This window comes from Lampris incognitus, chromosome 18 (assembly GCF_029633865.1).
Source record: "Lampris incognitus isolate fLamInc1 chromosome 18, fLamInc1.hap2, whole genome shotgun sequence".
NCBI classification, from domain to species: Eukaryota; Metazoa; Chordata; class Actinopteri; order Lampriformes; family Lampridae; genus Lampris; species Lampris incognitus.
In genome coordinates this window covers 36,671,277-36,698,202 of record NC_079228.1, presented here as the reverse complement: position 1 = coordinate 36,698,202, position 26,926 = coordinate 36,671,277, and the positions used below count along the sequence as shown (strand labels likewise).

Here is a 26,926-nt window from a genome sequence, read left to right as displayed (position 1 = left end):
CATCGGCGAACATCATCGTCCACGGAGACTCCTGCCTGATCTCGTCCGTCAACCTGTCCATCACCATTGCAAACAAGAACGGGCTCAGAGCCGATCCTTGATGTAATACCACCTCCACCTTGAACCCACCTGTCATTCCAACCACACCCCTCACCACTGTCACACTGCCCTCATACATATCCTGCACCACTCCTACATACTTCTCTGCAACTCCCCACTTCCTCATACAATACCACACCTCCTCTCTCGGCACCCTGTCATATGCTTTCTCTAAATCTACAAAGACACAATGTACCTCCTTCTGGCCTCCTCTATACTTCTCCATCAACGTTCTTGAAGCAAACATCACATCTGTGGTGCTCTTTCCTGGCATGAAACCATACTGCTGCTAGCTGATCACCACCTCTCCTCCTCTTAACCTGGCTTCTATTACTCTTTCCCATATCTTCATGCTGTGGCTGATCAACTTTATACCTCTGTAGTTGCTACAGTTCAGCACACCACCCTTGTCCTTGGTTTCCACTTCCAAGGAGATGGTGTAGATAAGTGGGTTGAACTGGACTTACTGAATCATGTCTGACCCGCCTGTCCAGCTGTCCCATAAGACACCGTTGTGAAGCTGAGTCCAGCCGTGGTCCAACATGCACTAAAATCAGTGTTTCTCAACCCAGTCCTCAAGGACCCCCTATCCTGCAGATTGTCATTGTAACCCCGCATAGGTAGCCCCGCTTGTACTTACTCGACCAATCATCTCGCAGCACTTAATTATGCAAGGTGTGCAACGTCTGACAAAATCCATTGCTGATTGGTTGAATAACTACAAACAGGTACCTATTCAGGGTTGCAAAGACAATATGCAGGATAGGGGGGTCCTCGAGGACTGGGTTGAGAAACACTGCACTAAATGAAGCTGGTGAGTGACGTCATATCGCTTACGAACGTCATAAACTGTGATATCGTTTATGACGTCATAAATGACATGAACGCCGGTGAGTGACGTCATATCGCTTACGAACATCATAAACTGTGATATCATTTATGACGTCATAAATGATATGAACGCCTGTGAGTGACGTCATATCGCTTATGAACTTCATAAACTGTGATATCATGTATGACGTCATAAATGATATGAACGCCGGTGAGTGACGTCATATCGCTTACGAACGTCACAAACTGTGATATCGTTTATGACGTCATCAATGACATGAACGCCATGCTGCGATGTCACGTGATGAAACCATGGCGCACGCCATCTTTCCTCGCAGAGCTGCCATTTGTATACATGGTTCTTCCTTCCTGTTGTCTGTGTGTGGAGCTCCGAAGCTGTTTAATGAACTGCTTTGTTATCAAAATGAGAACGGCGTCCACCGACCACGTCCCAGTTAGAGAATAAAAGAGTCGATTTTTATTTTTTATTTTTTTTTAATTGCCTTAAAGTCACTATAAAACATCTGCTTTATTGACAGATGGAGTTGTATCAGGAAACATTTTCAGCTGGCTCTTCCTCTTTTAATTCTTCCGTCTTCTTGGCACAGAAATCTGGAGAGACAGAGAGAGAGAGAGAGAGAGAGAGAGAGAGAGAGAGAGAGAGAGAGAGAGAGAGAGAGAGAGCAAAAGGAAAAAAGACGAGGTATAAGACAATACATGTTAACAGCATGTCAAATAGTGTGACCATTTTGATTTATAAATAAAAAGATAGCAGGTAATTTGAACTCTATTCAGAATCAAAGCCACTGCTTCATGAAGGAGTATTGAGTTATCTATCTATCTATCTATCTATCTATCTATCTATCTATCTATCTATCTATCTATCTATCTATCTATCTCCCTGTCTGTCTGTCTATCTACCTATCTACCTATCTCTCTGTCTGTCTGTCTGTCTGTCTGTCTGTCTGTCTGTCTGTCTGTCTGTCTGTCTGTCTGTCTGTCTGTCTGTCTGTCTGTCTGTCTGTCTGTCTGTCTATCTATCTATCTATCTATCTATCTATCTATCTATCTATCTATCTATCTATCTATCTATCTATCTATCTATCTATCTATCTCCCTGTCTGTCTGTCTGTGTGTCTGTCTGTCTGTCTGTCTATCTATCTATCTCCCTGTCTGTCTGTCTGTCTGCCTGTCTGCCTGTCTGTCTCACTGCCTTCTCCGTGCAGACTTTACTGATTGGTTCTTGCCCTGCGTTTCACATGCTGTCGTCCAGAGTTCTTAGGGACATAAAACTGCAGCCTCATATTCATTCTCATAATATTTCTTTTTGCACGTCACTTCCGTCAGCGTGAGTAACACGTCAGGTCTGACTCCTGCTCATGTGAAAAGTTACTCGGAAACTAAAATCCATTTGTGACTGTGGTTTGGAGTCTGCCGCCTGTCTTGAAAGAGATTGTAGACTGACCACTCTCGTTGAAATAAATAATAGTAATACTAGTAATAATAATAATATAGTAAGAAACGGCAATGTAACCAAGTATCAAGTTATCTCGTCTCGATATGAAGTCTCATAATAAATATCTCAACTTCTGACCCACCGACAGGTATTATTGCCTGTTTCCAGAAACTGGAACGTTTGAGGAATCTTTACTAAAGAAAGAAAACTCTTGCGTCTGGGTGGCGTGGCCGTCTATTCCGTTGCCTACCAACACGGAGATCGCTGGATCGAAACCCGGCGTTACCTCCAGCTTGGTCAACCGTCCCTACAGACACAATTGCCCATGTCTGCGGGGAGGGGGAGCGACGGGGACGGCTCAGAAGTGTGGGGTAATTGGCCAAATACAATTGAAGAGGAAATAAAGGAGGGGAGGGGGGCAGGGATAAACAGAAAGGGGCCAATTTTGCACCAAATGTGTTGTAGCGAATTCGGGGGGCAGTCTGGGAGACCGTCGCCACAGCCGGGACGCGAACCCGTGTCTTCCACGCCGCAAGCGACAACGTTAACCAGTCGACTAAAGCAGTGTTTCTCAACCCAGTCCTCAAGGACCCCCTATCCTGCATATTTTCTTTGCAACCCTGAATAGGTACCTGTTTGTAGTTATTCAACCAATCAGCAATGGATTTTGTCAGACGTTGCACACCTTGCATAATGAAGTGCTGCGAGATGATTGGTCGAGTAAGTACAAGCGGGGCTACCTATGCAGGGTTACAATGAAAATCTGCAGGATAGGGGGTCCTTGAGGACTGGGTTGAGAAACACTGGACTAAAGGGTCCGACCCGTTAGTCAAGGACCAAGGTGTCTACTTATCCATGCACGTTACAGTAAACATATTACCTCATGTAAATAGCGCCAAGTGCACCGGAGCGCTGAGACACTACTTGCTTTGCAGCACAGCCGGGGCTGTATAGCGCCCATCGTGGCTGCTTTGAGAATTACACGGTTTCTTTTGCTCTCATTTGTGCAGGAGGCGCAGCGGCCGCAAAAGCCGCGCAATCCTTTCGTGAACGCGCCAGCGAGAGTTTCGCCAGAGTGATCGTCATTCGGGGCGTTTTGACCGTGCGTCTTCCCCGTCACGGCTCTCGGCCGACCAATCGTGCAACTTCAGTGACGTCGTTGGTCGCGTGACCCCCCGCGGCCCAATCGTGTCAAACGGATCAGTCAGTCAGTCTCTCAACATGGTCACGCAGTCAGGGAATGGGAACCTTGTTTGGCGTCGTAGTGGAAGTTCGGCGGCTGAGAGAAGTGGAGACATTCCGCCTGCTTCCGGAAATCTACCAGCTCGGATTCCTCCAGAACCGCAGACCTGCCTGGAGATATCACACAGACACCATGTTATTCTCTTGTTACAATCCTTTTTATTCACATTTATTTCTGATTTTTCCCACTTTTTCTCCCACTTTAGGGGCCAATCGATCCCTATTTCAATTCAAACACCCACCCTCGTACTGCATGCCTTCGCCAACTGCGTCTCTCCGGCCGGCAGTCTGGAAGGAGACGCCTCCCCACCTCCGTGACAAGGCGACTCCAGGCCCAACCACTGCTTTTTCCCCACACCCAGAGACGCATTCACGTGACGAACACAAGCCGACTCCGCCCCCCTCCCGAAGACAGCGCTGCCAACTACTGCTGCTTCATCGTGTCCGGCCATAGTCGGATCTGACGAGACCGGGGCGCGAACCCCCGTCCCCGGTGGGCAACTGCATCGACACAAAGCCGATGCTTAGGCCGCTACACCACCGCGGACTCTCTTATTACAATCCTTTAATATTTATTCACTTTTACACTTCACTTGCCCACACACACACACACACACACACAATTCCCAGCAGGTCCACGGCTGGGCAGCTTACCTAGCACATAGAGAGAGTGGATGGGAACCGCCGCATTTGGGACGGTGCTGACGAAGGAGAAGGTCACACAGCGGGAGCAGGAGGGCAAAATCTTTACGTCAGACACACCTTCCGCATCTGGGGAGAGAGGCAAGCAGCTAGTTGTAAAGGCTGCTCGTTACAGTGGCGATACAGGGACTCATATCTAAAGATCCGGTCCAGGGATTTTAATCCAGTCAGACAGGTCTTACTGTGTAGCATTAATGCTAGGGGTCACCTTCAGAAGTGTCATTTGATTTGCCGTAACTGTTAGCGCCCCCTTTCTGAACTCAAGACAGTTCTCAGCAGGTCGACTTCATGCGACTCTTTACGGATAGCTAGCTAGCTCGCTAACTAGCGTGGCGTTGCTAGGCAACTATTCAAAAACAGACCAAGTGACAAACAATTCATTGACTGTCCAATCAAATCAGAGTATTAGATGATGCCATTTATTACCAGGAGCTGCTTGGTCTTCTGAAACAGTTTAATTGTGTTGACACCCAGGAGGAGAGTTTCTCAGGAGGCTTTAGTCACATTTTCACTACAACAGCACTTCTGATATTTTGTGTAGCTTCACATGAACAAACCCTCTGAGACTGGAAAACAGGGGTTTTCATTGGACTGGATCTTTAACTCAAGTTTGATGGCAAAGCTGGAGAATTACAAAGTATGCCTTTTCCCCCCTCTTGTTTATTAGCATTTTCGATGGGAAAAGAGCACCATAAAAACACAATTCTTGGGCAGTCTATTCTGTTGCCTACCAACATAGGGATCGCTGGTTCAAATCCCTGTGTTACCTCCAGCTTGATCAGGCCTCCCTACAGGCACAATTGGCCATGTCTGCGGGTGGGAGGCCGGATGTGAGTATGTGTTCTGGTCGCTGCACTAGCGCCTCCTCTGGTCGGCCGGGACGCCAGTTTAGAGGGGAGGGGGAACCGGGGGGAATAGCGTGATCCCTCCACGCGCTACGTGCCCCTGGTGAAACTCCTCACTGTCAGGTGAAAAGAAGCGGCCGGTGACTCCACATGTGTCAGAGGAGGCATGCGGTAGGCTGCAGCCCTCCCCGGATCGGCAGAGGGGGCGGAGCAGCGACCGGGACGGCTCGGATAATAGAGTAACTGGCCTAGTACAACTAGGGGAGAAGGGGGGGGGGGCAAAAGCAAAAAAAACACAATTCTCCATCTTGGAGAAATAAGCACACCTGCATGCTGCAGTCTCTGACCTGATCTACACCAGCGTATCAGATACTTGGACTTACGTGTCACGGTAGTCTTATCACCAGTGAGTGTCATGTTGGAGGTAGAGATGTTGCATGTTCCATTGCTGAAGGTTGAGAGAGGAGAAATATCAATTTAAAACTTGAAAGACAAAGTGGCAAACAGTCACAGTCAGACTGGGATGTCTGACTTTCGACTTGGAAATGCGCGACATAATGGGGTCTTGAAGCTGTAATTCCACCCCAGAACCACGTCCAACTCTTGTTAAACCCTTGTTTGCTGTGTTTAGTTCGGTGACGCCGGGTCAACACTGTGAATCCACTGGGAACGGTAATGAACTTTAAAACCTTTTCTTGTTATGAGGATGCTGTCGTCATAGAGGAACGTGTTATGAGGCAGCAGTGAGCTACAGGGGTCCTCGTCCCGCCGCACCGAACGGCCGCGTGCTGAGCTGACGCCAAGTGAACATATATTCAGTCGCTTTGTGGTCTGTCTCTCTCTTCATTGGCTGTGTGGCTATAAAAGAGATGCCTCCTTGAAACAAACTGGCGAGTTGAGAAATCTGCATCCCACGTCCCTTCACGCTAACCGAATCGAAAGCGGTGAGCACGGAAGATGAAACTTCCCACTTCCCCGTGCAGTCCAAAGGTCACGCCCTCCTGTACGATGACAGCGACGCTTCCCGAGGGAACTGTGCAGAAAAGGTTGTCTGCTCGAGTTGGCCAACAAGTCAACTTTTTTTTTTTTTACGTCTCTGAAAAGAGGAAGAGGAGGATAAAGAGGGGAAGAGTGGGTGAGTAAAGGTTCTTTTCGCAGGATGTTTTGTCCTGTACTGTCTCGTCTGTCCTGAGGTTCTGGTCTCTAGTTAACTATGACAGGTTCCCCCCCCCCCTTTTTTCTCCCCAATTGTATCCGGTCAATTACCCCACTCTTCTGAGCCGTCCCGGTCGCTGCTCCGCCCCCTCTGCTGATTCGGGGAGGGCTGCAGACTACCGCATGCCTCCTCCTTTGATACATGTGGAGTCGCCATCCGCTTCTTTTCACCTGACAGTGAGGAGTTTCACCAGGGGGACGTGGCACGTGGGAGGATCACGCTATTCCCCCTCTCCCCCGAACAGGCACCCCGACTGACCAGAGGAGGCGCTAGTGCAGCGACCAGGACACATACCCACAACCGGCTTTCCACCCCGCAGACACGGCCAATTGTGTCTGTAGGGACAACCCAGCCAAGCCGGAGGTAGCACGGGGATTCGAACCGGCGATCCCCGTGTTCAACGGAATAGACCGCTACGCTAGCCGGACACGCCCAACTACGACAGTTTTACTGCCACTCTGCACCACCACATAGTAACTAACAGGCGGTATCACCGAGATCTGTGAAGGCTCAGAGTTAAACATACAGCGTGGACCGTATCTCCATTATTACCGTGTTGTGTTTGTAGAGAACCCATCTGATGTCCCACGGCCCCCGCTGTGTTATTACACCTTCTAACAATCACATGTACATAGTCCGGTTGTGCGGTCTGTACATTGAAGGGGGTATTATAGAAAACAAGATTAGTCTAATCTTGGAATGGGTTTTGCCGTTACCATTTTCGTACTTCTGCAGCCCTTAACTAACATCCCCGTTTCCTCACCTTCTCTATGGGACCAAACAGCGCCATGTGAACAAGCCAATCAGGCTGCCCATGTTGAGAGCAAAGCAACCTCTGGTTGGGCAGCCAGAGCAACAACCCGATTACTACGTGGATTTAAATCTGAACGGATATTTCTTAACATGTCTGATGCGGGCTGGGCGAAAACTCACATCTTATTGAACTCATATACGACCAGAAAGTTGTTTGAAGGTGTCGGCGTGATGTCAATCCAGGAGCTGTCCACCACACTCAGGATGTCAGAAAATAATTTGTGGTCCGTGAAACCTTCGATGAAGTTCCATCTGCCAAACAGCTGCAGAGAAGAGAGGGTTTGTGTCTTTAACGCCAGTTTAGAATCAGAATCATGCTAATTGGCCATGTAGCTTTGCACATACATGGAACGTGACTCTGGTTTCGTGGCTCTCTTGGTGTACTTAACATAGAATCACAACACTACAACACAACAATCTTCACATATACACACAAGGATTGACATATACAGGCGAAATAAGAGGTGATAAAGTGCAATGGCGCAGAGAATATATCGGAGATGCGAGGCACAGGGCGGCGGATCTTTCTCCGTTTAGGAGTAGCAGTTCGTCCATCTTGTCGGCCGGAGAGCGGCCGTTTGCCATTGTAGCAGCTGGCAGACAGCTGCTCACAGCCACCAGTCACACCAGGGATCAGGATCTGGATTTATCCTAAAGAAAGCAGCATGGGGCGCAGTCAACAGCTTGTTTGCAGCCACGTGATTCTGATGACGCGCGGGCTTCAGATGGAGGGCAAGAAGTGCAAAGCAGAAGGGACCAGATGGAGCTAGCTTAGCCGGAACTGCGCTAGTTTAGACGACATTATGAGAGAAGGGTATAAACAGAAAGTAAGACATGCTGGACATGATCTTATGTTATGAAGAGGGATTTTTTTGACGAAGTGGTCACTGCACACATGCGTGTTATCCGACTCCGCCCCGAGAGATGGTATATTATTGTGAAAGGGACAACTGACCAATCAGTGATTACTTTGGTGAACATATATGCACTGCCTGAAAAGTCAGATGCAGTATCTGATGCAAAAACAGCAGTCAGAGACAGGTTTGTAGAGGGAGTCAAAGATCCCGCTCCCAACACGAGACCAGAAAGCTGATACAACTGCTAAGGTCATCCTTGGGGAGTGGTCTATGAAGTATGGTGTGCCAGAGGGGTTACATTCAGTGAGCATTTCAACAAGACACTACATGACCTCTTCCGCACACTACTGCCAGAAAAGAAACGCCGCTGGCCTGAGTTTTTGCTAGAACTGGTCTATGCATACTATATAACGCCACATGCCACAACAGGTCCCGCAGTGTACTAGCTCATGTTTGGGGTGCACCCACACCTGCCTGTAGACGCTTTGCTGGGTCAAAAACAAGTGCTGGATAGGAAACATGACCGGCAAGTGGTCCATTAGGAGCACTTAAATGAGGCACAAAACAGAGCAAGGCAGTATGCTGAACAAAAAGCTGCAGAAAGACTTGAACTTTGAGAAGGGCAAAGTGTACTGACCCCCTGTAGAAGTAGGTCAGCTAGTTTACCTATGTCACTGGCCTACTATTTATTTACATGGTTCTTAAGGTTCAGGGCAGCAGTAGAGCCAGTGGAGGCTGACCCAACTGAAAGGGTCCACAGAGCCAACCTTAGGCCATGTGTTGGTCCAGTTCCTACACCCAGGGAACGGAAAGGAAGTGTCCCGACTGCTATAGCACCTCCTTCTACCGAAGTTGCAGAAGACCACCCAGATCCAGACCCTGAGTATGTTGTGCTGGAAGAAACTACATACCCAAGTCTGGATCAGAGCCAGGAGAGAGACAGAGGCGAAATGCCTGATCAGAACAGTGAGGTCTCAGAGCCTGTGGACATGACGAGCTGGTTGTCACTGTACTGTCTTGTCACTGAACATGTGTCAGAGCCAGAGCCGGCTGCCCCTGCAACTCACAGCAGATGTGCTGAGGACATTAAGGTTACTGCACCCACTCCAGCACCTCGCCAGAGCCAGAGGGAAAATGCTGGGGTGCATTCAAACCACGTCACATCACAGCATGGAACGCTATAACATTAAGTCCTGATGCACCGTCTCAGTTGTTGACCGGTAGGGGTGCTGTGTTCTTTACAGAAGCAGTAAATGAAGTTGTGTGAATTAAGTCACCGAGGACGTTGCTTTTATAGCAGGGGAGAACGTAGCCGGGTGGGAAAATATGACTGTAATTATTAACGCTACCAGATGACACTGTCTCAATTTGGGTAACCCGCTGTGACCGTAAAGGATACTGGGAAGAGCGAGCGGGAAAGGGGAAGTCATCTTGTTTACCGCGACGTACACATGGACTGCTTCTGAATGGAAATATCTGGTAAAATGTGACTGTGGGCATGAAATATCAAGTGACCAACCTTTAAAAGTAACAAACGCCTACAGATTGTGAGATCTTCTCCGTTAACGTTTCTGTATTCGTTGGGTGTGGACAGATACACAGACAGTCTAGAGTCTAGAGTGTCTGTGTATCTGTCCACACCCAACGACATGGGGTTCCTCTCAAGACTATGCTCTAGACTCTAGAGCATAGTCTTGAGAGGAACCCCATGCCATTTGTGTATTGTGCCGCCATAACACTGTCTGTGCTCCTGGACAGAGGCACAGGCTAGTCTGCACTCAAGCTGTACACATCCAGTTGTAACACTACAAGGCCTGTGGATGTGCGATTGTTAATTGTGAATTTGTGTGCTCTTTGTGTTACCAGGATGAGCCATTAGTGTTATTTTTTTTGCACTATTTTGCAGTGGGTGTGTTAGTTTAGTTTTTCATGGTTATCGATGCTTTTATTTTCTTATTATTTAAACTGAATATCAAATTGTATTGTTCAGAATAAAGACCAGTAGCAGCTGGTGCTAACAATTTTTTTTGGGGGGGGGGGCGCGCAATTTATCTTGGCACAGCACCAAGGTAAATTGCATCCCCCCAAAATTGTTTGCACTGATGAAGACCCCAAAAAAGATATTTCCATGTCCTCTGCCGGTTTAATGTTTAATTTCGTCAGGCTATATATATATATATATGTATGTATGTATGTATATACACACATACACACACACACACACACACACACACATATATATATATATATATATATATATATATATATATATATATATATAATGTAGATATAGCCAGATCAGACAGACAGACAAACAGAAAGACAGACAGACAGATGGACACAGACAGACAAACAGACAGACGCAGACAGACAGGGCTCAGGTGTGTGTTGGTACCTTGCTGAGGTCGTCCAGAGGAAGAGGAGTGAGCAGCTGTTCACAGTCTTCAGAGGCACTCAGACTCAAACCAGCCAAAACCAGAAAGACATGGACCCGCAAAAACATGATGAAGACAAACTGGAGCGGTCTTGCACGGGACCAGCAGGCAGGATAACTAAAACCCAACAGCTCAGACGGGAAGAAAGATGAGAAATTTGTTCAACAGTTTCCACTAAAGTAAGAGGACGTCCCAGACCCGAAGAAAACCAGAGGACTGAGCGGACAGCCTCCGTCTTTTAATAGATCCCTGCCAGGGGGAGGTGTGCTTTACAACCCCAAAATTGGGCAAGTCTGGAATTTGCCCGAATTACATTTGATGACAAATGCAAACTCACCTACAGATCCAAGTGATCCAGTGAGTTCGGTTCAGACGCAGTAATCATTAACTTATTTGGAGGGACAGGCCTTGGACAGCAACACACACGCCGCTACCGTTTCATCACAGTATCGACTCCAGAGATGTTGTTCTTTGCTGTTGCGTCTGGATATGGTTATCAGCCATTCTGAACTTTCCAGAAGGCTTTAGTAAAAAAAAAAAAAAAAAACCAAACAAAACTGGGGGAGATATAAGAAATAAAAGAAAACAAGAAACGTCTCCCAGTCTGTGGCTCAATATGATTAAGACCAGCTGGCAGAGGAAACCTTGCTTATTAAAGAACAGTCCTGGAGCAGAACCCGGCCATCCCGAATGAACCAGGGTGTATAGAACAGAATAACTATTTCTTCCCTGAGTGCCATAAAAAGTCTTTAAAGATTCATACACAATATTCCCCCGTTGTTTGACACGTGTATAAACCGCTATTTCCCCATTACTTCATTTAATATGATGGAACAAGCTGGTTTTTGAATCGATCTGTATTAATCTACATTTACCTTTGACGTTACCGTAGCACAGATTGATTGTTTTTCCTCCTCTTGCAGCAGTATAATGGCAGTGTTTTGATTAGTTTACTTCTGTTCATATCACCTGAAACACAAACGAAGCAGGCTCAGCTGACTCGGATTCCAGCCATGATCAGACATGTGATAGGATTACATAAACCACTGTGAGTCGGGCTGAACGAGGATCAGCAGAGTAAGCAAACTTGATTATTTATGTAGCACTTTTCAAAACAGCAGCTACAAAGCGCTTCGCGGCTGATAATGAGATGCATAAGAATACACAACATGAAAACAGCTCGTAAAAATACAGCTGATAAAATAGAAAGAAAACCACTCAACAGTAAACAAACAAAAGATTAAAGACGAGTAAAACCAATAGGAGTTGCAGAGTAACAAACTCGTAAAAACACTGGCCTATACAAGTGGGGTTTTAAAACATTTTTTTAAATGTGGTACAGACTCAGCTGACCCGACAGAGGGGGAGGCAATTCCATAGTGTCGCAGCTAAAACGGTGTTTTGAGCCTGGACCATGGGACAGTGAAGAGCAACTGGTCAGATGATGTTCGAGTATTCTTGGTGCAGAGTATTGGGTTGTAAATTGAGAAATACAAGAGGGTGTCATGCCATGGAGGGCTCTGAATGTGATCAGGAGGACCCTGAACTGATATCTGAAGTGTAGAGGAAGCCGGCATAAGTGGGCCAGAATGGTGGTAATATGCTGTCTTCGTTTTGTGTCTGTCGAAAGCCTGGCTGCCGCGTTCTGAACCAGCTGAAGTCGAGTAATTGCCGACTCACTTAAACAAGAAAATATGGAGTTACAGTAATCCAGGTGGGGAGAGATAAAGGCAAGGAATAATTTGCTCTACAATGTTCTTAGGCAATGCTGAACGGATATTGGCAATATCTGAGTTGTAAAAAAACAAGACTGAACCAATTTCTTAATGTGATGGTCAAATTTCAGGTTTTCATCAATCACAACACCAAGATTTCTAGCAGAGGGTCTTATATTTCCTGCTAAGTGCCAGAGGTATGGACTAATACTCTTTGAAATCTGGTCTGGGCCGATAACCAAGATTTCTGTTTTGTCTGTATTCAGCTGTAAAAACTCAGTGACATCCCATCTTTGATAGCAGTAAGGTAGAGTATCCAGATTACGAAGCCTGTCGGATTTAAATGAAACATAAAGCTGAGTGTCATCTGCATAGCAGTGGTATGCGGGGAGAACATGCAAACTCCACACATGCAAACCCCCCACGGCCTGGGGTCTGAACCCGGGGCCTGCTTGCTGTGCGTGAGGCAACAGTGCTGATCACTGGGCCACCGTGCCATATCATTAGTGACTTTCAGCAGAGCAGTTTCAGGACTATGCAGCTGGTAAAAACCAGAATTAAATGGGTCAAGAATGAGATTAGCTTCCACCATTCCCAGTAGTTGTTTAGCAACAGCTAAACAAATCGTAAATCGTTGTCTCAACGATTTTGAGACAAAAGTTAATTTAGAGTTTGCTCTGTAATTTTGATGGCGTGTTGGATCATGGCCAGGTTGCTTTAAAAGGGGCTGGATACAGGCTTGTTTGAAATAGGCAGGGAACAAAGCAGAGGACACTGACTCATTTACAATAAAGAGAAGACAAGGGACAATGACTTCTAATACCTCTATATACAGTGCATCTGGAAAGTATTCACACCCCTTCACTTTCCCCACATTTTGTTATGTTACTGCCTTATTCCAAAATGGATTAATTTCCTTTTTTATCCGCATCATTCTACACACAATACCCCATAATGACAAAGTGAAAAAGGTTTTGTAGAATTTTTTGCAAATTTATTAAAAATAAAAAACTGAAATATTGCATGTACATATAAGTATTCACACCCTTTACTCAGTACTTGCTTGAGGCACCCTTGGTAGCGATTACAGCCTCAAGTCTTCTTGGGTATGAAGCTACAAGCTTGGCACACCTATATTTGGGGTATTTCTCCAATTCTTCTCTGCAGATCCTCTCGAGCTCTGTAAGGTTAGATGGGGAGCGTCGCTGCACAGCTATTTTCAGGTCTTTCCAGAGATGTTCAATGGGGTTCAAGTCTGGGCTCTGGCTGGGCCACTCAAGGACATTCACAGACTTGTCCCGAAGCCACTCCTTCGTTGTCTTGGCTGTGTGCTTAGGGTCATTGTCGTGTTGAAAGGTAAACCTTCGCCCCAGTCTGAGGTCCTGAGCGCTCTGGAGCAGGTTTTCATCAAGGATCTCTCTGTACTTCGCTCCATTCATCTTTCCCTCGATTCTGACTAGTCTCCCAGTTCCTGCCGCTGAAAAACATCCCCACAGCATGATGCTGCCACCACCATGCTTCGCTGTAGGGATGGTATTAGCAAGGTGATGAGAGGTGCCTGGTTTCCTCCAGACGTGACGTTTGGCATTCAGGCCAAAGAGTTCAATCTTGGTTTCATCAGACCAGAGAATCTGGTTTCTCATGGTCTGAGAGTTCTTTAGGTGCTTTCTGGCAAACTCCAAGTGGGCTGTCATGTGGCTTTTACTGAGCAGAGGCTTCCGTCTGGCCACTCTACCATAAAGGCCTGATTGGTGGAGTGCTGCAGAGATGGTTGTCCTTCTGGAAGGTTCTCCCATCTCCACAGAGGAACACTGGAGCTCTGTCACAGTGACCATCGGGTTCTTGGTCACCTCCCTGGCCAAGGGCCTTCCCCCCGATCGCTCAGTTTGGCTGGGCGGCCAGCTCTGGAAAGAGTCCTGGTGGATCCGAATTTCTTCCATTTACGAATGATGGAGACCAATGTGCTCTTCGGGACCTTCAAAGTTGTAGACATGTTTTTGTACCCTTCCCCAGAGGTGTGCCTCGATACAATCCTGTCTCGGAAGTCCACAGACAATTCCTTTGACTTCATGGCTTGGTTTCTGCTCTGACATGCACTGTCAACAGTGGGACCTTATATAGACAGGTGTGTGCCTTTCCAAATCATGTCCAATCAATTGAATTTACTACAGGTGGACTCCAATCAAGATGTAGAAACATCTCAAGGATGATCAGTGGAAACAGGACGAACCTGAGCTCAATTTTGAGTGTCATAGCAAAGGGTGTGAATACTTATGTACATGCAATATTTCATTTTTTTATTTTTAATAAATTTGCAAAAATTTCTACAAAACCTTTTTCACTTTGTCATTATGGGGTATTGTGTGTAGATTGATGAGAAAAAAAGGAATTTAATCCATTTTGGAATAAGGCTGTAACATAACAAAATGTGGGGAAAGTGAAGGGGTGTGAATACTTTCCGGATGCACTGTACAATCTGGGGGGTAGAGCGTCAATGCCACAGGAGGATAAATGCATGTGTGACATAATTCTAAGCAGATCATTCAGGGAAATATGGGTAAATTCACTCCGCAATGTGAAGGAGGCATCTGGAAAAGTTATACTTGAGGCATTACAGAGGCGTTGATACTCTTAACCGTCTCAACAAAATAAGCTACGAATTTATCGAAGCGTTCAACAGAGGAGGCCAAAGCGGTTGAAGGGGCAGGGTTTACAAGTCGATCAATGGAACTCTAGAATTTTTTTTTTTTTTTTGCAGCCACGAAAAGTTGCCCAAACTCAGGCGGAAAATGTTTGGGTGTGAGGGACAATGCTAACAGTTCCACATCAGCAGAGCAATGTGTGTTTCACAAATGACAGCTGTGCAACTCCAACGTTTCCCGCCGGAAGCACAGACCCCGTTCAAAGCCTTCCAGTTGAAGTTCGCCTTCATCAATGGCAAGATCTAGCCAAGTATATCAAATCGTACTCTGGATCACTATACAATGAGATTTGATTTGATTTCCTTTATGATTAGAAGACTCAATAATCTCACTTAAGCAGCATAATGAGCATTTCAGTGACAAAGATGGAACCTCTGTTACGGGATTGTTGGAGAAAACCAACTCCTCATTTCCACGTCTCAGTGGAGTAGTAATAGTACTAGCAGTAACAGTCGTGGAGATACACTTTATGACGGCTGACAGATTTGGTCTTTTAGCCTCTGAACCGTCACTTTACATTTTCATTTTAGGATGTGATTCTTTAAACTGGATTTACAATTTATCGAACATCATCCTTGTCGGTCAAGGGTGACAGGCCTTGACCCCCACATTCTTACTTTGTAAATATACTTTTGTATTTTTTTTTATTATAAAAAAAGAACAAAAATGCAGCTCTGTTGTTGGTCTGGTCAAACTCACAATGTCACAAAGCCTCCACAGTTAATCCATTACCAACCAAGAATATGGGTTTTCAGTAGCTTCCATCAACACAAGACACCACAGGGATGAATACTAGTATCAGGTCAAAGTTCAGAATTTAATCTTTTGCAAAAACAAGAAAGAAAATGTGAGTTTAATCAGTTTGTCTGATAGAGTCTCTTTCCTCTTGATTTGACCAGTTTTGACACTTGTTTGATTTCAGAACTCAAATGATGGATCAGTATTTTCAGCCATTAACTGATCAACATAATAAATAAAAACAACTATTAATGAATTACAGCAATGGCGAAGAGCTCATCCTATGATTACAAATGCTCTTTAACAGTTTTGACAATGTTTTTGTACTGTATGAGAACGAGAGCCACTGACAGTCATGTCATAATAAAACATTTCACCTGAAAAACATTAGGTCTGTAAATACACACTAATACACTGCAAAAAATGAAATCTTATCAAGTGACAATATCTTGTATTTGGTACAATAAGTTCAATATTGAGTAGAATTATCTTGAATTATCTTATTCCACTGGCAGATAATTTTGCTTATTTCAAGTTTTTTTCCCTTGATTTTGGTCAATTCAATCTTGTTTTAAATAAATGTTAATCTTGTTTTCTTAAAACAAGATTAAATTGACCAAAATCAGGACTTAAGAGTTTTGTATAATTAATAGAGAGCAGCACATAGACAAATCTACCATCATTGTCATTACCAATCTCCATAACCACAAGTTATAACTTCCTTTCCACTATAATCAGGACACCTCCAGCTTTATCAGAGGTGGACAACCCGGCTTCAGGAAGTCCTGCCACGTATTTGTCCCACCCCTGCACTACACCAGCTGAATTCAACCAGCACAACTCTTCAGCCAGGTAAATCACCTCGTTTAGTGAATGGCCAGAACAAATGCATGGCAACACTTGTACTTTCTGAGGCCGGGGGACTTGTACTTTCTGAGGCCGGGGGACTTGTACTTTCTGAGGCCGGGATGTACTTTCTGAGGCCGTGGTGTACTTTCTGAGGCCGGGGGACTTGTACTTTCTGAGGCCGGGATGTACTTTCTGAGGCCGGGATGTACTTTCTGAGGCCGGGGGACTTGTACTTTCTGAGGCCGGGATGTACTTTCTGAGGCCGGGGGACTTGTACTTTCTGAGGCCGAGGGACTTGTACTTTCTGAGGCCGAGGGACTTGTACTTTCTGAGGCCGGGATGTACTTTCTGAGGCTGGGGGACTTGTACTTTCTGAGGCCGGGGGACCTGTACTTTCTGAGGCCGGGATGTACTTTCTGAGGCCGGCGTGTCCACGTCTGAGCCTTACTTGACGTGCATGAGTGAGCTGTGATTTTATGCACTTGTTTCGGAACCGCTGTGCGTCCTTCGCTGTCAGGCGCGTCTCTTGAATCAGAGCCACAGAAACACGTCTGCGGCATAAAACCTCCACGCTTAATGGGCGAGTTCAGACCGCCAACGTTCCAGCTCAAGATACGTAGGTCGGCCATTTAAATGGCGTTGTAGAGATGCAGCAAAATAACATGTAAACATTCCACTTTATATGAGTAGTAAAGAAAAGAATTAAACTGAGAACATGTCGCTTAATAGCTAATGGCCGCACAGTACATCATTTAACACAGACAAACAGAGTTTAACAACAGAACTTCAAACAAACAGGCAAACCGCCGGGTCATGCAGCACCCAAGGTCTGCATGGAGCGTGCATTAGTCGTTCTGATGGCGCGCGTACTGCACGGCCACGCCTCTGTTGCGTTGCTAAGAGACCACTCGAAGACACGCGTCTGTTAGCATGCGCTTCTTTACTTGAACAACTCACGTCACACTCCTTCTCCCCTCTTACAGTCAATTACATCCTAGCTTGTCCTCTAGCTCCCCCTACTGCCCTCCAACTGCATCAACTCAAGACCTCACGTCCTCCCAACCCCTCTCTCCTCCCTCCCATGTCTCATGATGTTCAACAAACAACAGAACACAAACATAAGGAAAAAAAAGCCCCACACAGAAGAGATGTTGAAATTCACAAAATACACAGAGCTTCAGCACTGTGGGCTATTCAGTCCACGACATAAAACGAGAAATAAAAAACATAACAGAACATCCTCAGTATCAGTCAACTTTCTAAACAATAGGAAGATTGACCCCGTCACTCTTTACAGGGGGTCAATCTTCCTATTGTTTAGAAAGTTGATTGATATTGTGGATGTTCTGTTGTGGAGGACGAAAGAAAGGAGACTAAAGTAACCAATGGAAACAATAACAGGGAGCAAATGAATTACTCCTTAATGACCACTAGAGGGGGGAAATACTAAAAAATAAATGCACAAATGGGGTAGGAGTAATTCTGAAGGAAGAATATGTGAAGAATGTGTTGGAGGTGAAGAGTGCAGGGTTCAACGTTAATGGGTTTTTTTTTCAAGTGGGTCAGAAGTCTACTTGCCCAAAGTCAATATTTACTTGCCCCTATACAAATTGTTTAACTCATTAGCAGTTAACAAAATAACAAAGACTATAGTTGTCACGTTTAATCTTTATTTAAGTAAATGAAACATAGCAAGGACACAGTGTGTCATAGATGTGTAGCAACAAACATTCTTGCATATCGAAAATGGTACGACCCTTCCCCCCATCCATCCCCCCCCCCCCCCAGAGATGGACTCGTTAACTATGAGTGCTTGAGCGAGTGAGCTTAACCGTGTGGGAGTGAAAGAACAGGCTATAGCAGAAGTTTTGCACCTAAAAACCTAATGAAACCATACAAATGCAAATCTTAATTACACCGAAGTGCTCTGCCCTACTCACAGCCATCTTTGTACAACTCACTCCTCATCGAAATGGGCAACCGCTGGCCCCTCAATGCTAATGTGTAGCAGTTTCCACAACTGAAAGGTTGCTCCGCCAGTCTGTTGTAATGTGCTGCATGGCACTGAAGCCACGCTCACAGGCAGCAGTGGATAGTGGGAGCTGAGGATCAGCTCAACCACCATCAACAGGCTGGGGGAGCTCTGCAGCCTATCAGGGTCTGTTAAAAAGTCTGCCCATGCCTCCTTGCTTTGTTGGACCTGAGGCAGCACTTTGACCACCACTTTTGTGCCTGGCCACTCCTGCTGCCTTGCCTGACCCCTGTCACACTCGCAGCTGCCTGAAGACTCTTGTCCCTCTCCAGGGGTCTCGTTTATAAAACATTGCGTAGGATCCTTACTCAAAGGGTACGTGCGCACAAAAGCCGAAAATGGCGTGTGCTCAAAAAAATATTTAAAAAAAAAAATCGGACTTACAAAACCGTGCCAGGCAACCTTCCCTTTATAAACCACAGTCCACTTGGAAATGTGCGCACCTGTATCAGCCTCAAACCCCGCCCTCTACACGACCATATATGGTCAATGCAAAGCACCACACGAATGCTGATGCATATAAATGAGCCTGCTGATCAGTGGTATGTCATGGTCCCGGCAACGACCGAGAGGAAGACGGAGAAAAGGACTTTTTCTGACACAGAACTCGAGGTGCCTGTGGAGGAGGTGGAGGTCACAAAGCAGATATTGTTCGGTGGCCTCAGCAGTGTGGGGGGGGGGGGTCACAAGCAAAAGACAATGCAGCGAGTGGCTACATGTTGCTGCTGCAGTTAATGCAGTGACTGCGACAGAGAGGACAGGGCCGGAAATGAAAAGAAAAGTGGTCAGCTCTGAAGGTGGAGGCAAAAAGAAAAAAAATAAGGGAAGAAAAAAGAATTGCATCCCGCCGTCAGAGCATGTTTGCTACTGGTGGGGGCAAGGGCACACCTGAGCTAACGCCGCTGGAAAACCAAATAGCCTCAAATAATATGGACAACAATATGGTGAGCGGGTTGGTGACCGTTTGCCAGTTTTTGTGCTCTATGGGTGTGATGCTGTGAAGGCTAAGGAAGACAATATGATTTCTCCCCAATTATACTTGGCCAATTACCCCACTCTTCCGAGCTGTCCTGGTCGCTGCTCCACCCCCTCTGCCGATCCGGGGAGGGCTGCAGACTACCACGTCTCCTCCGATACATGTGGAGTCACCAGCCGTTTCTTTTCACCTGACAGTGAGAAGTTTCACCAGGGGGACGCAGCACGCGGGAGGATCACGCTATTCCCCGCCCCCACTGGCGCCCCGACCGACCGACCAGAGGAGGCCCTAGTGCAGCGACCAGGACACATACCCACATCCGCCTTCCCACCTGCAGACACGGCCAATTGTCTGTAGGGACGCCCGACCAAGCCGGAGGCAACACAGGGATTCGAACCGGCGATTCCCGTGTTGGTAGGCAATGGAATAGACCGCTACGCTACCCGGACGCCCACAGGGTTTTTCAAATTTTTTGTTAAGTGTGGGACCAAACCTGGCAGAAGAAATCGATGACCTACAGCCAAAAGAGGTGGGGGGCTATGGTGGATTATGGAGATAGAATTCAAAGCTCCATCTTTCTGAGAGCTGTAGATAGAAGGAAAGGAAATCATTGATATTAACAAGAGTAAGAACCAAATGCCAACTGACTGGAATGGCACTGATATGACTTTAGTTAAGAAAGTCATTGATGGTATTGACTTACATCTGCAACTTGTCTTTCAAAACGGGTACATTTCCATGTAATATGAAAATTGCTAGTTATCCTACTATATAAAGCTGGGGATAGACATCACTTTACCAATCACAGGCCTGTGTCCTTACTTTCTCGGTTCTCTAAGATTTTGGAAAAACTCTATATTGCAAGGTTTGATAATTTTATTGAGAAACATAAATTGTTGTCAGACAGTCAGTATGAGTTCTGATCAAACATATCGACAGCTACGGCATTAATGGAGCTAATAGAAGAAATAACTAGTTGTATTGATAACAAGAAATATGCAGTGGGAGTATTTATAGATAATTAAAAAAAAGCATTTGATACAACTGACCATGAAATATTACTTAATAAAATGATAAGGTATGGTATCAGAAGGGTGGGGCTAAATTGGCTGAAAAGTTATATGGGAAACAGACAATTTGTGCAGACATGTGACTACAAATAAACATACGTGGACATTACTTGTGGAGTCCCACAGGGGTCAGTATTAGGCCCTAAATTATTTGATCTGTATATCAATGACATACACTATATGGCCAAAAGTATTGGAACACCTGGCCATTACACCTACAGGAACTTTTATGACATCCCATTCTACATCCATCGGCATTAATATGGAATTGGTGTCCCCCCACCCCTTCGCAGCTATAACAGCTTCCACTCTTCTGGGAAGGCTTTCCACAAGATTTTGGAGTGGGTCTGCAGGAATTTTTGCCCATTCATCCAGAACATGTGTGAGGTCAGGCACTGATGTTGGACAAGAAGACCTGGCTCACAATCTCCATTCTAGTTCATCCCAAAGGTGTTAGATGGGGTTGAGGTCAGGGCTCTGTGAGGGACTTTCAAGTTCTTCCACACCAAACTCACCCGACCATGTCTTAACGGACCTTGCTTTGTACACTGAGGCAGTCATGCTGGAACAGAAAAGGGCCCTCCCCAAACTGTTCCCACACAGTTGGAAGCATAGAATTGTCCAAAATGTCTTGGTATGCTGACGCATTAAGATTTCCCTTCACTGGAACTAAGGGGCCTAGCCCAATCCCTGAATAACAACCCCATACCATTATCCCTCCTTCACCAAACTTTACAGTTGGCACAATGCAGTCAGGCAGGTAATGTTCTCCTGGCATCTGCCAAACCCAGACTCGTCTATTAGACTGCCAGACAGAGAAGTGTGATTCATCACTCCACAGAACACATTTCCACTGCTCCAGAGTCCAGTGGCCACGTGCTTTACACCACTCCATCCCACGCTTGGCATTGTGCTTGGTGATGTAAAGCTTGCATGCAGCTGCTTGGCCATGGAAACCCATTCCATGAAGCTCCTGGCACACAGTTTTTGTGCGGACGTTAATGCCAGAGGAAGTTTGGAACTCTGCAGTTATTGAGTCAACGGAGTGTTGGCAACTTATGCACTATGCACCTCAGCACTCATTGACCCCGCTGTGGGGCTTTACGTGGTCTGCTACTTCCTGGCTGAGTTGCTGTTGTTCCTAAACGCTTCCACTTTTCAATAATACCACTTACAGTTGACCATGGAATATCCAGCAGGGAAGAAATTTCACGAACTGACTTATTGAAAAGGTGGCATCCTATGACAGCACCATGCTTGAATTCACTGAGCTCTTCAGAATGACCCATTCTTTCACAGATGTTTGTAAATGCAGACTGCATGGCTAGCTGCTTGATTTCATACACCTGTGGCAATGGGTCTGATTGAAACACCTCAATTCAATGATTAAGAGGTGTGTCCCCATACTTTTGTACATATAGTGTAGGTAAGGTACCAAGTCTATTGAAATTCATTTTATTTGCGGATGACACAACCATTTTTTGTTCCGGGGAGAATTAACAGGAGCTTTTTGAGTCGATCACAGCTGAAATGAAAAAGTACAAAATGTGGTTTGACAGAAACAAATTATCATTAAATCTGAACAAAACCAAGTTTGTTATTTGGAAATTGTAAAATAGACACACAAGTAGAAGTAATGATCAACAATATCAACATTGCAAGAGTATATAAAAATAAATTTCTGGGTGTGATACTTGACCATAAAATCTGCTTGAAAACCTCATATAAGATTCGTAAGAACAAAAATGGCAAGGAGCATTGGCGTTCTGGGAAAGGCAAGGCACATTCTGGATCATAAAGTATTGTACATTCTGTATTGTTCACTTGTATTGCCATATTTGAATTACAGTGTGGAGGTATGGGGGAACACCTACAAAAGCAACTTACAATCATTATGTGTACTACAAAAAAGAGCAAAAAGGACAGTAAACAATGCAGGATATAGGGAACATACTAACAAACTGCTTTTAAATTCACAGGCTATGACGTTCATGGACCTGGTAGAATTCAACACTGCACAAACGTTGTTCAAAGCAAGATATAATCTACTTCCTGGCAACATACAACAATTGTTCTCAGATAGAGAGGGGGGTACAATTTAAGGAAAGCACAAGTTTAAATCAATTCAAAAAGAGGTACAAAAAATATTTCAAAGAGGTACAAGGATGAGGAGGAGGTTTTGCTCCTCTCATGACTGCGACACCCATAGTGGATGCTGTTATTGTTTTTTCTTGGAAATCATTGTTATTGTGTAAATTGTGTAAACACAAAATCCATTGCATGTTGTCCGTCTAGGGAGAGAGAGCCCCCTGTGTTGCTCTCCCTGAGGTTTCTTCCTATTTTTTTCTTCCTGATAAAAGGTTTTTTTAGGGAGTTGTTCCTTATCCGATGAGAGGGTCTAAGGACAGGATGTTGTGTTGCTGTTAAGCCCACTGAGCCACTGAGGCAAATTTGTAATTTGTGATATCGGGCTATACAAATAAAATTGACTTGACTTGACTTATTGTTTTCTTTCTTTTTTATTTTTGTTGTTTTATTGTTGTTATTTTTTATTGAGTCATTGTGAGATAGTTATTGAGAATGACATACTCTGATGCGTAAAAAACGAAGTTTATTATCTAGGTTTATTAATTGAGCATTAGAGAGGGGGAAGGAAATAAGTAGTAACTTCCTCCTGCTCTTTTTCGAACATATAATTTTTGTTGGATTCGCTATTGAGAATTCTTGTTGAACTCTTTCTCGTTTTATTTTTATCATTTGTTGTTGTTTTATTTATTATTGGTCATTTTTTCTTTTGTTTTGCATGTTCGAAATAAAGACATTTGAATTTGAACCCAGGAGTGTGGGACAGAGTGATGAGTATTATGCTGGAAATGAAAGGTGTGATGGTGAATATTATCAGCGCATATGCCCCGCAAGTTGGGTGTGAGATGGAAGAGAAAGAAGATTTCTGGAGTGAATTGGATGAAGTGGTGGAGAGGGACCGAGCTGGTAAGGATGTGCACAAGGTTAGGGCGATGACGGATAAGATGGCAATGTGCTGACAAGCGAGGAGTGTGTGTTGAGAGGGTGGAAGGAGTACTTTGAAGGGCTGATGAATGAAGAAAATGAGAGAGAGAGAAGGTTGGATGATGTGGGGATAGTGAATCAGGATGTGTGGTGAATTAGCAAAGAGGAAGTGAGGGCAGCTATGAAGAGGATCAAGAGTGGAAAGGCAGATGGTCCAGATGACAGACCTGTGGAGGCATGGAGATGTTTAGGAGAGATGGCAGTGGAGTTTTTAACTAGATTTTTTAACACAATCTTGGAAAATGAGAGGATGCCTGAGGAGCAGAGAGGAAGCACACTGGTACTAATTTTCAAGAATAAGGGTGATGTACAGAGCTGTAGTAACTGCAGAAGTATAAATAAAGTTAATAAAGTTGATCAGCCACAGCATGAAGTTATGGGAAAGAGTAATAGAAGCTAGGTTAAGAGGAGAGGCGATGATCAGCGAGCAGCAGTATGGTTTCATGCCACAAAAGAGCACCACAGATGCGATGTTTGCTTTGAGAATGTTGATGGAGAAGTATAGAGGAGGCCAGACGGAGTTACATTGTGTCTTTGTGGATTTAGAGAAAGCATATGACAGAGTGCCAAGAGAGGAGGTGTAGTATTGTATGAGGAAGTCGGGAGTTGCAGAGAAGTATGTAGGAGTGGTGCAGGATATGTATGAGGGCAGTGTGACAGTGGTGAGGTGTGTGGTTGGAATGACAGATGGGTTCAAGGAGGTGGGATTACATCAAGGATCGGCTCTGAGCCCTTTCTTGTTTGCAATGGTGATGGACAGGTTGACGGACGAGGTCAGGCAGGAGTTTCCGTAGACTATGATGTTCATGGAGGAAATTGTGATCTGTAGCGAGAGTAGGCTGCAGGTTGAGGAGAGCCTGGAGAGGTGGAGGTATGCACTGAAAAGGAATGAAAGTCAGTAGCAGCAAGACGGAATACATATGCGTGAATGAGAGGGAGGGCAAGGGAATAGTGAGGATGCATCGAGTAGAGTAGGAGTAGAGGTGATGAAGGTGGATGAGTTTAAATACTTGGAGTCAACTCTTCAAAGTACCTGGGAGTGCAGAAGAGAGGTGAAGAAGAGAGTGCAGGCAGGGTGGAGTGGGTAGAGAAGAGTGTCAGGGGTGATTTGTGACAGAAGGGTACCAGCAACGGTTAAAGGGAAGGTTTACAAGATGGTAGTGAGACCAGCTATGTTATATGGTTTGGAGACAGTGGCACTGATGAAAAGACAGGAGGCGGAGCTGGTGGTGGCAGAGTTGAAGATGCTAAGCATCATTGGAAGTGATGAACCCAATTTCCTCTCAGGGATGAATAAAGTATTCTGATTCTGATTCTGATGAAGGACAGGATTAGGAACGAGCATATTTTCTTACCCTTTTGTATCTGTTTAAGTCAGAGTACTGCTGGCATCGTGTGTGGCTGCCGCTTCTCCCTCTTGTTGCCCCCCCATTCCCATCCACCCCTGTATGTCTGTGTTACGTTTATGTTTTGTTTCACCGCCGTGTATTGTAAAGCGACTTTGAGTGTTAGAAAAGCGCTATATAAGTTTGATTTATTATCATTATTATATTGGAGGGACATCTCAGGTTGGATGGTTTGGAGACAAAGCAAGAGAGACAAGATTGAGATGGTTTGGACATGTGTGGAAGAGAGATGCTGGGTATATTGGGAGAAGGATGCTGAATATGGAGCTTTCAGGCAAGAGGAAGGCCAAAGAGGAGGTTTATGGATGTGGTGAGGGAGGACATGTAGGTGGCTGGTGTGACAGAGGAAGATGCAGAGGACAGGAAGAGACAAAAACGGATGATCCGCTGTGGCGACCCCTAATGGGAGCAGCTGAAAGTAGTAGTAGTAGTAGTAGCAGCAGCAGTAGTAATGGTATTTACTATTCATGGCATGCTTTGGCACTGCAAAATATCAAACCGCCTAACACCAGAAGCTGTTGTCTGTGGCTATATACTCTTCAACAGGAGCTTACAAATACATAGCTCCTTTTAATTTGCTTAGCTGCTTTGTATACTACTGCTTCATGAATGTCCTCCACATTTCTGGATGCGTTGTGCTTATTACAATATAGTGTCATGCCACATTGGAGAGATGCCACCACTGCAGTCCCAAATGACGGCGTTCCACTGGGTGCCGCAACATGAGTCTTTATATGTGATCTGATCGCAAAAAACGCTTTTTATCAAACGATGTTTGCTTGCATATCAACAGCTGGTGAATAATGCTGTGTGCCTTTCTGCAGCTCAGGATTTTACTTCTAAGATTTGAAATGAAATTTTACTGTGACATAGCTCAGTAAAGCGCATTCTAACAGTAAAAAGAAACAGGAAAAAAATTCATCAAGTATTAAAGAGGGTTTGTAATCCTAGGATGAGCTCACCATTGTATTGATTCATCATTAGCTGTTGTAGTTAGTTAATGACTGAATATACTGATCAATCATTCGAGTTTTGTGATCAAATCAACATGTCCAAACTGTTTAAATCAAGAGGAAAGACTAAGAATCTATCGGACAAGTTGATTAAACTCACCATTTTCTTTCAATAGCTCCGATAACGACGGGCGCAGCCAAACATCGGTACACAAAAGAGCCACTCATATCTATGGCTCTGTTAGCGACGGGCGTTGGTAAACATCGGGACACAAAGAGCCATGGACATCTACAGCCCTAACAACGACTCCAAGAGGATAAATTCTGAGTCTCATCACCCGCCAGTCAGACTAGCTTGGTCTAGTCAGAAAGGCACGAACTGAGGAAGCCTCTTGGATGAGGGGCGAAATGTCTTCACGGATATATACCAAGTCCAGTTGCGCTTGATTCAACTCCTTTGGATAACCATGACCTGGATGAATGAGAACATTCACAGACATTTTCTTTCTGGTTTTTGCAAAAGATGAAATTACGAACGTTGAGCTGATACTACTAGTATTCATCTCTGAGGTGTCTTGTATTGATGGAAGATACTAGAGAATCTGTTAAATGTTACAACCCCCCCCCCAAAAAAAACAAAAACAAAATAAACTCAAAACAAATCAAATCTCATTTTGTAGTGATCCTTCGGCCCTGGTCATTTAGAAAATCCATGTTGTGATCCAGGACCATTGAGTGGTCACTGGGTTTCCCCAGATGGATCAATAAGCTGGACATCACGATTATCATCTCCTCAGTCAGTAGAAACATGGTCTCCTGTCCTGCTGTCCTGCCAACACCCCGCAGTCACTTCCTGTTTAGTTTATGGCTCCCACTTGGAAGCACATTGATACTTTGCTTAAGGTTGAATTAACCAATGC

The 26,926-nt window shown here is 45.1% G+C and overlaps 1 protein-coding gene across 1 annotated transcript; it reads right to left on the bottom strand.

Annotated features, from left to right (window-relative positions):
• Positions 1 to 1,401: 1,401 nt before the first annotated feature.
• Positions 1,402 to 10,718, bottom strand: LOC130129049 (saxitoxin and tetrodotoxin-binding protein 2-like). Its single transcript, XM_056298844.1, has 6 exons — positions 10,457 to 10,718; positions 7,325 to 7,467; positions 5,559 to 5,623; positions 4,283 to 4,399; positions 3,635 to 3,739; positions 1,402 to 1,542 (listed from the first exon to the last, which is right to left on the bottom strand). The coding sequence occupies exons 1-6, from the start codon at positions 10,562 to 10,564 to the stop codon at positions 1,481 to 1,483; spliced, it is 600 nt and encodes a 199-aa protein (XP_056154819.1). The 5' UTR covers positions 10,565 to 10,718; the 3' UTR covers positions 1,402 to 1,480.
• Between the last annotated feature and the right edge of the window lie 16,208 nt (positions 10,719 to 26,926).

Bases quoted from the DNA above. Each gene is read 5' to 3' on its own strand.
- LOC130129049 (XM_056298844.1), bottom strand. From the start codon at position 10,564: ATGTTTTTGCGGGTCCATGTCTTTCTGGTTTTGGCTGGTTTGAGTCTG. The intron at 3,740-4,282 runs GTAAGCTGCCCA...TGATATCTCCAG, and splicing joins CCACTCTCTCTATGTGCTAG to GCAGGTCTGCGGTTCTGGAG. The intron at 1,543-3,634 runs GTTCCCATTCCC...CTGTCTCTCCAG, and splicing joins CCACTACGACGCCAAACAAG to ATTTCTGTGCCAAGAAGACG.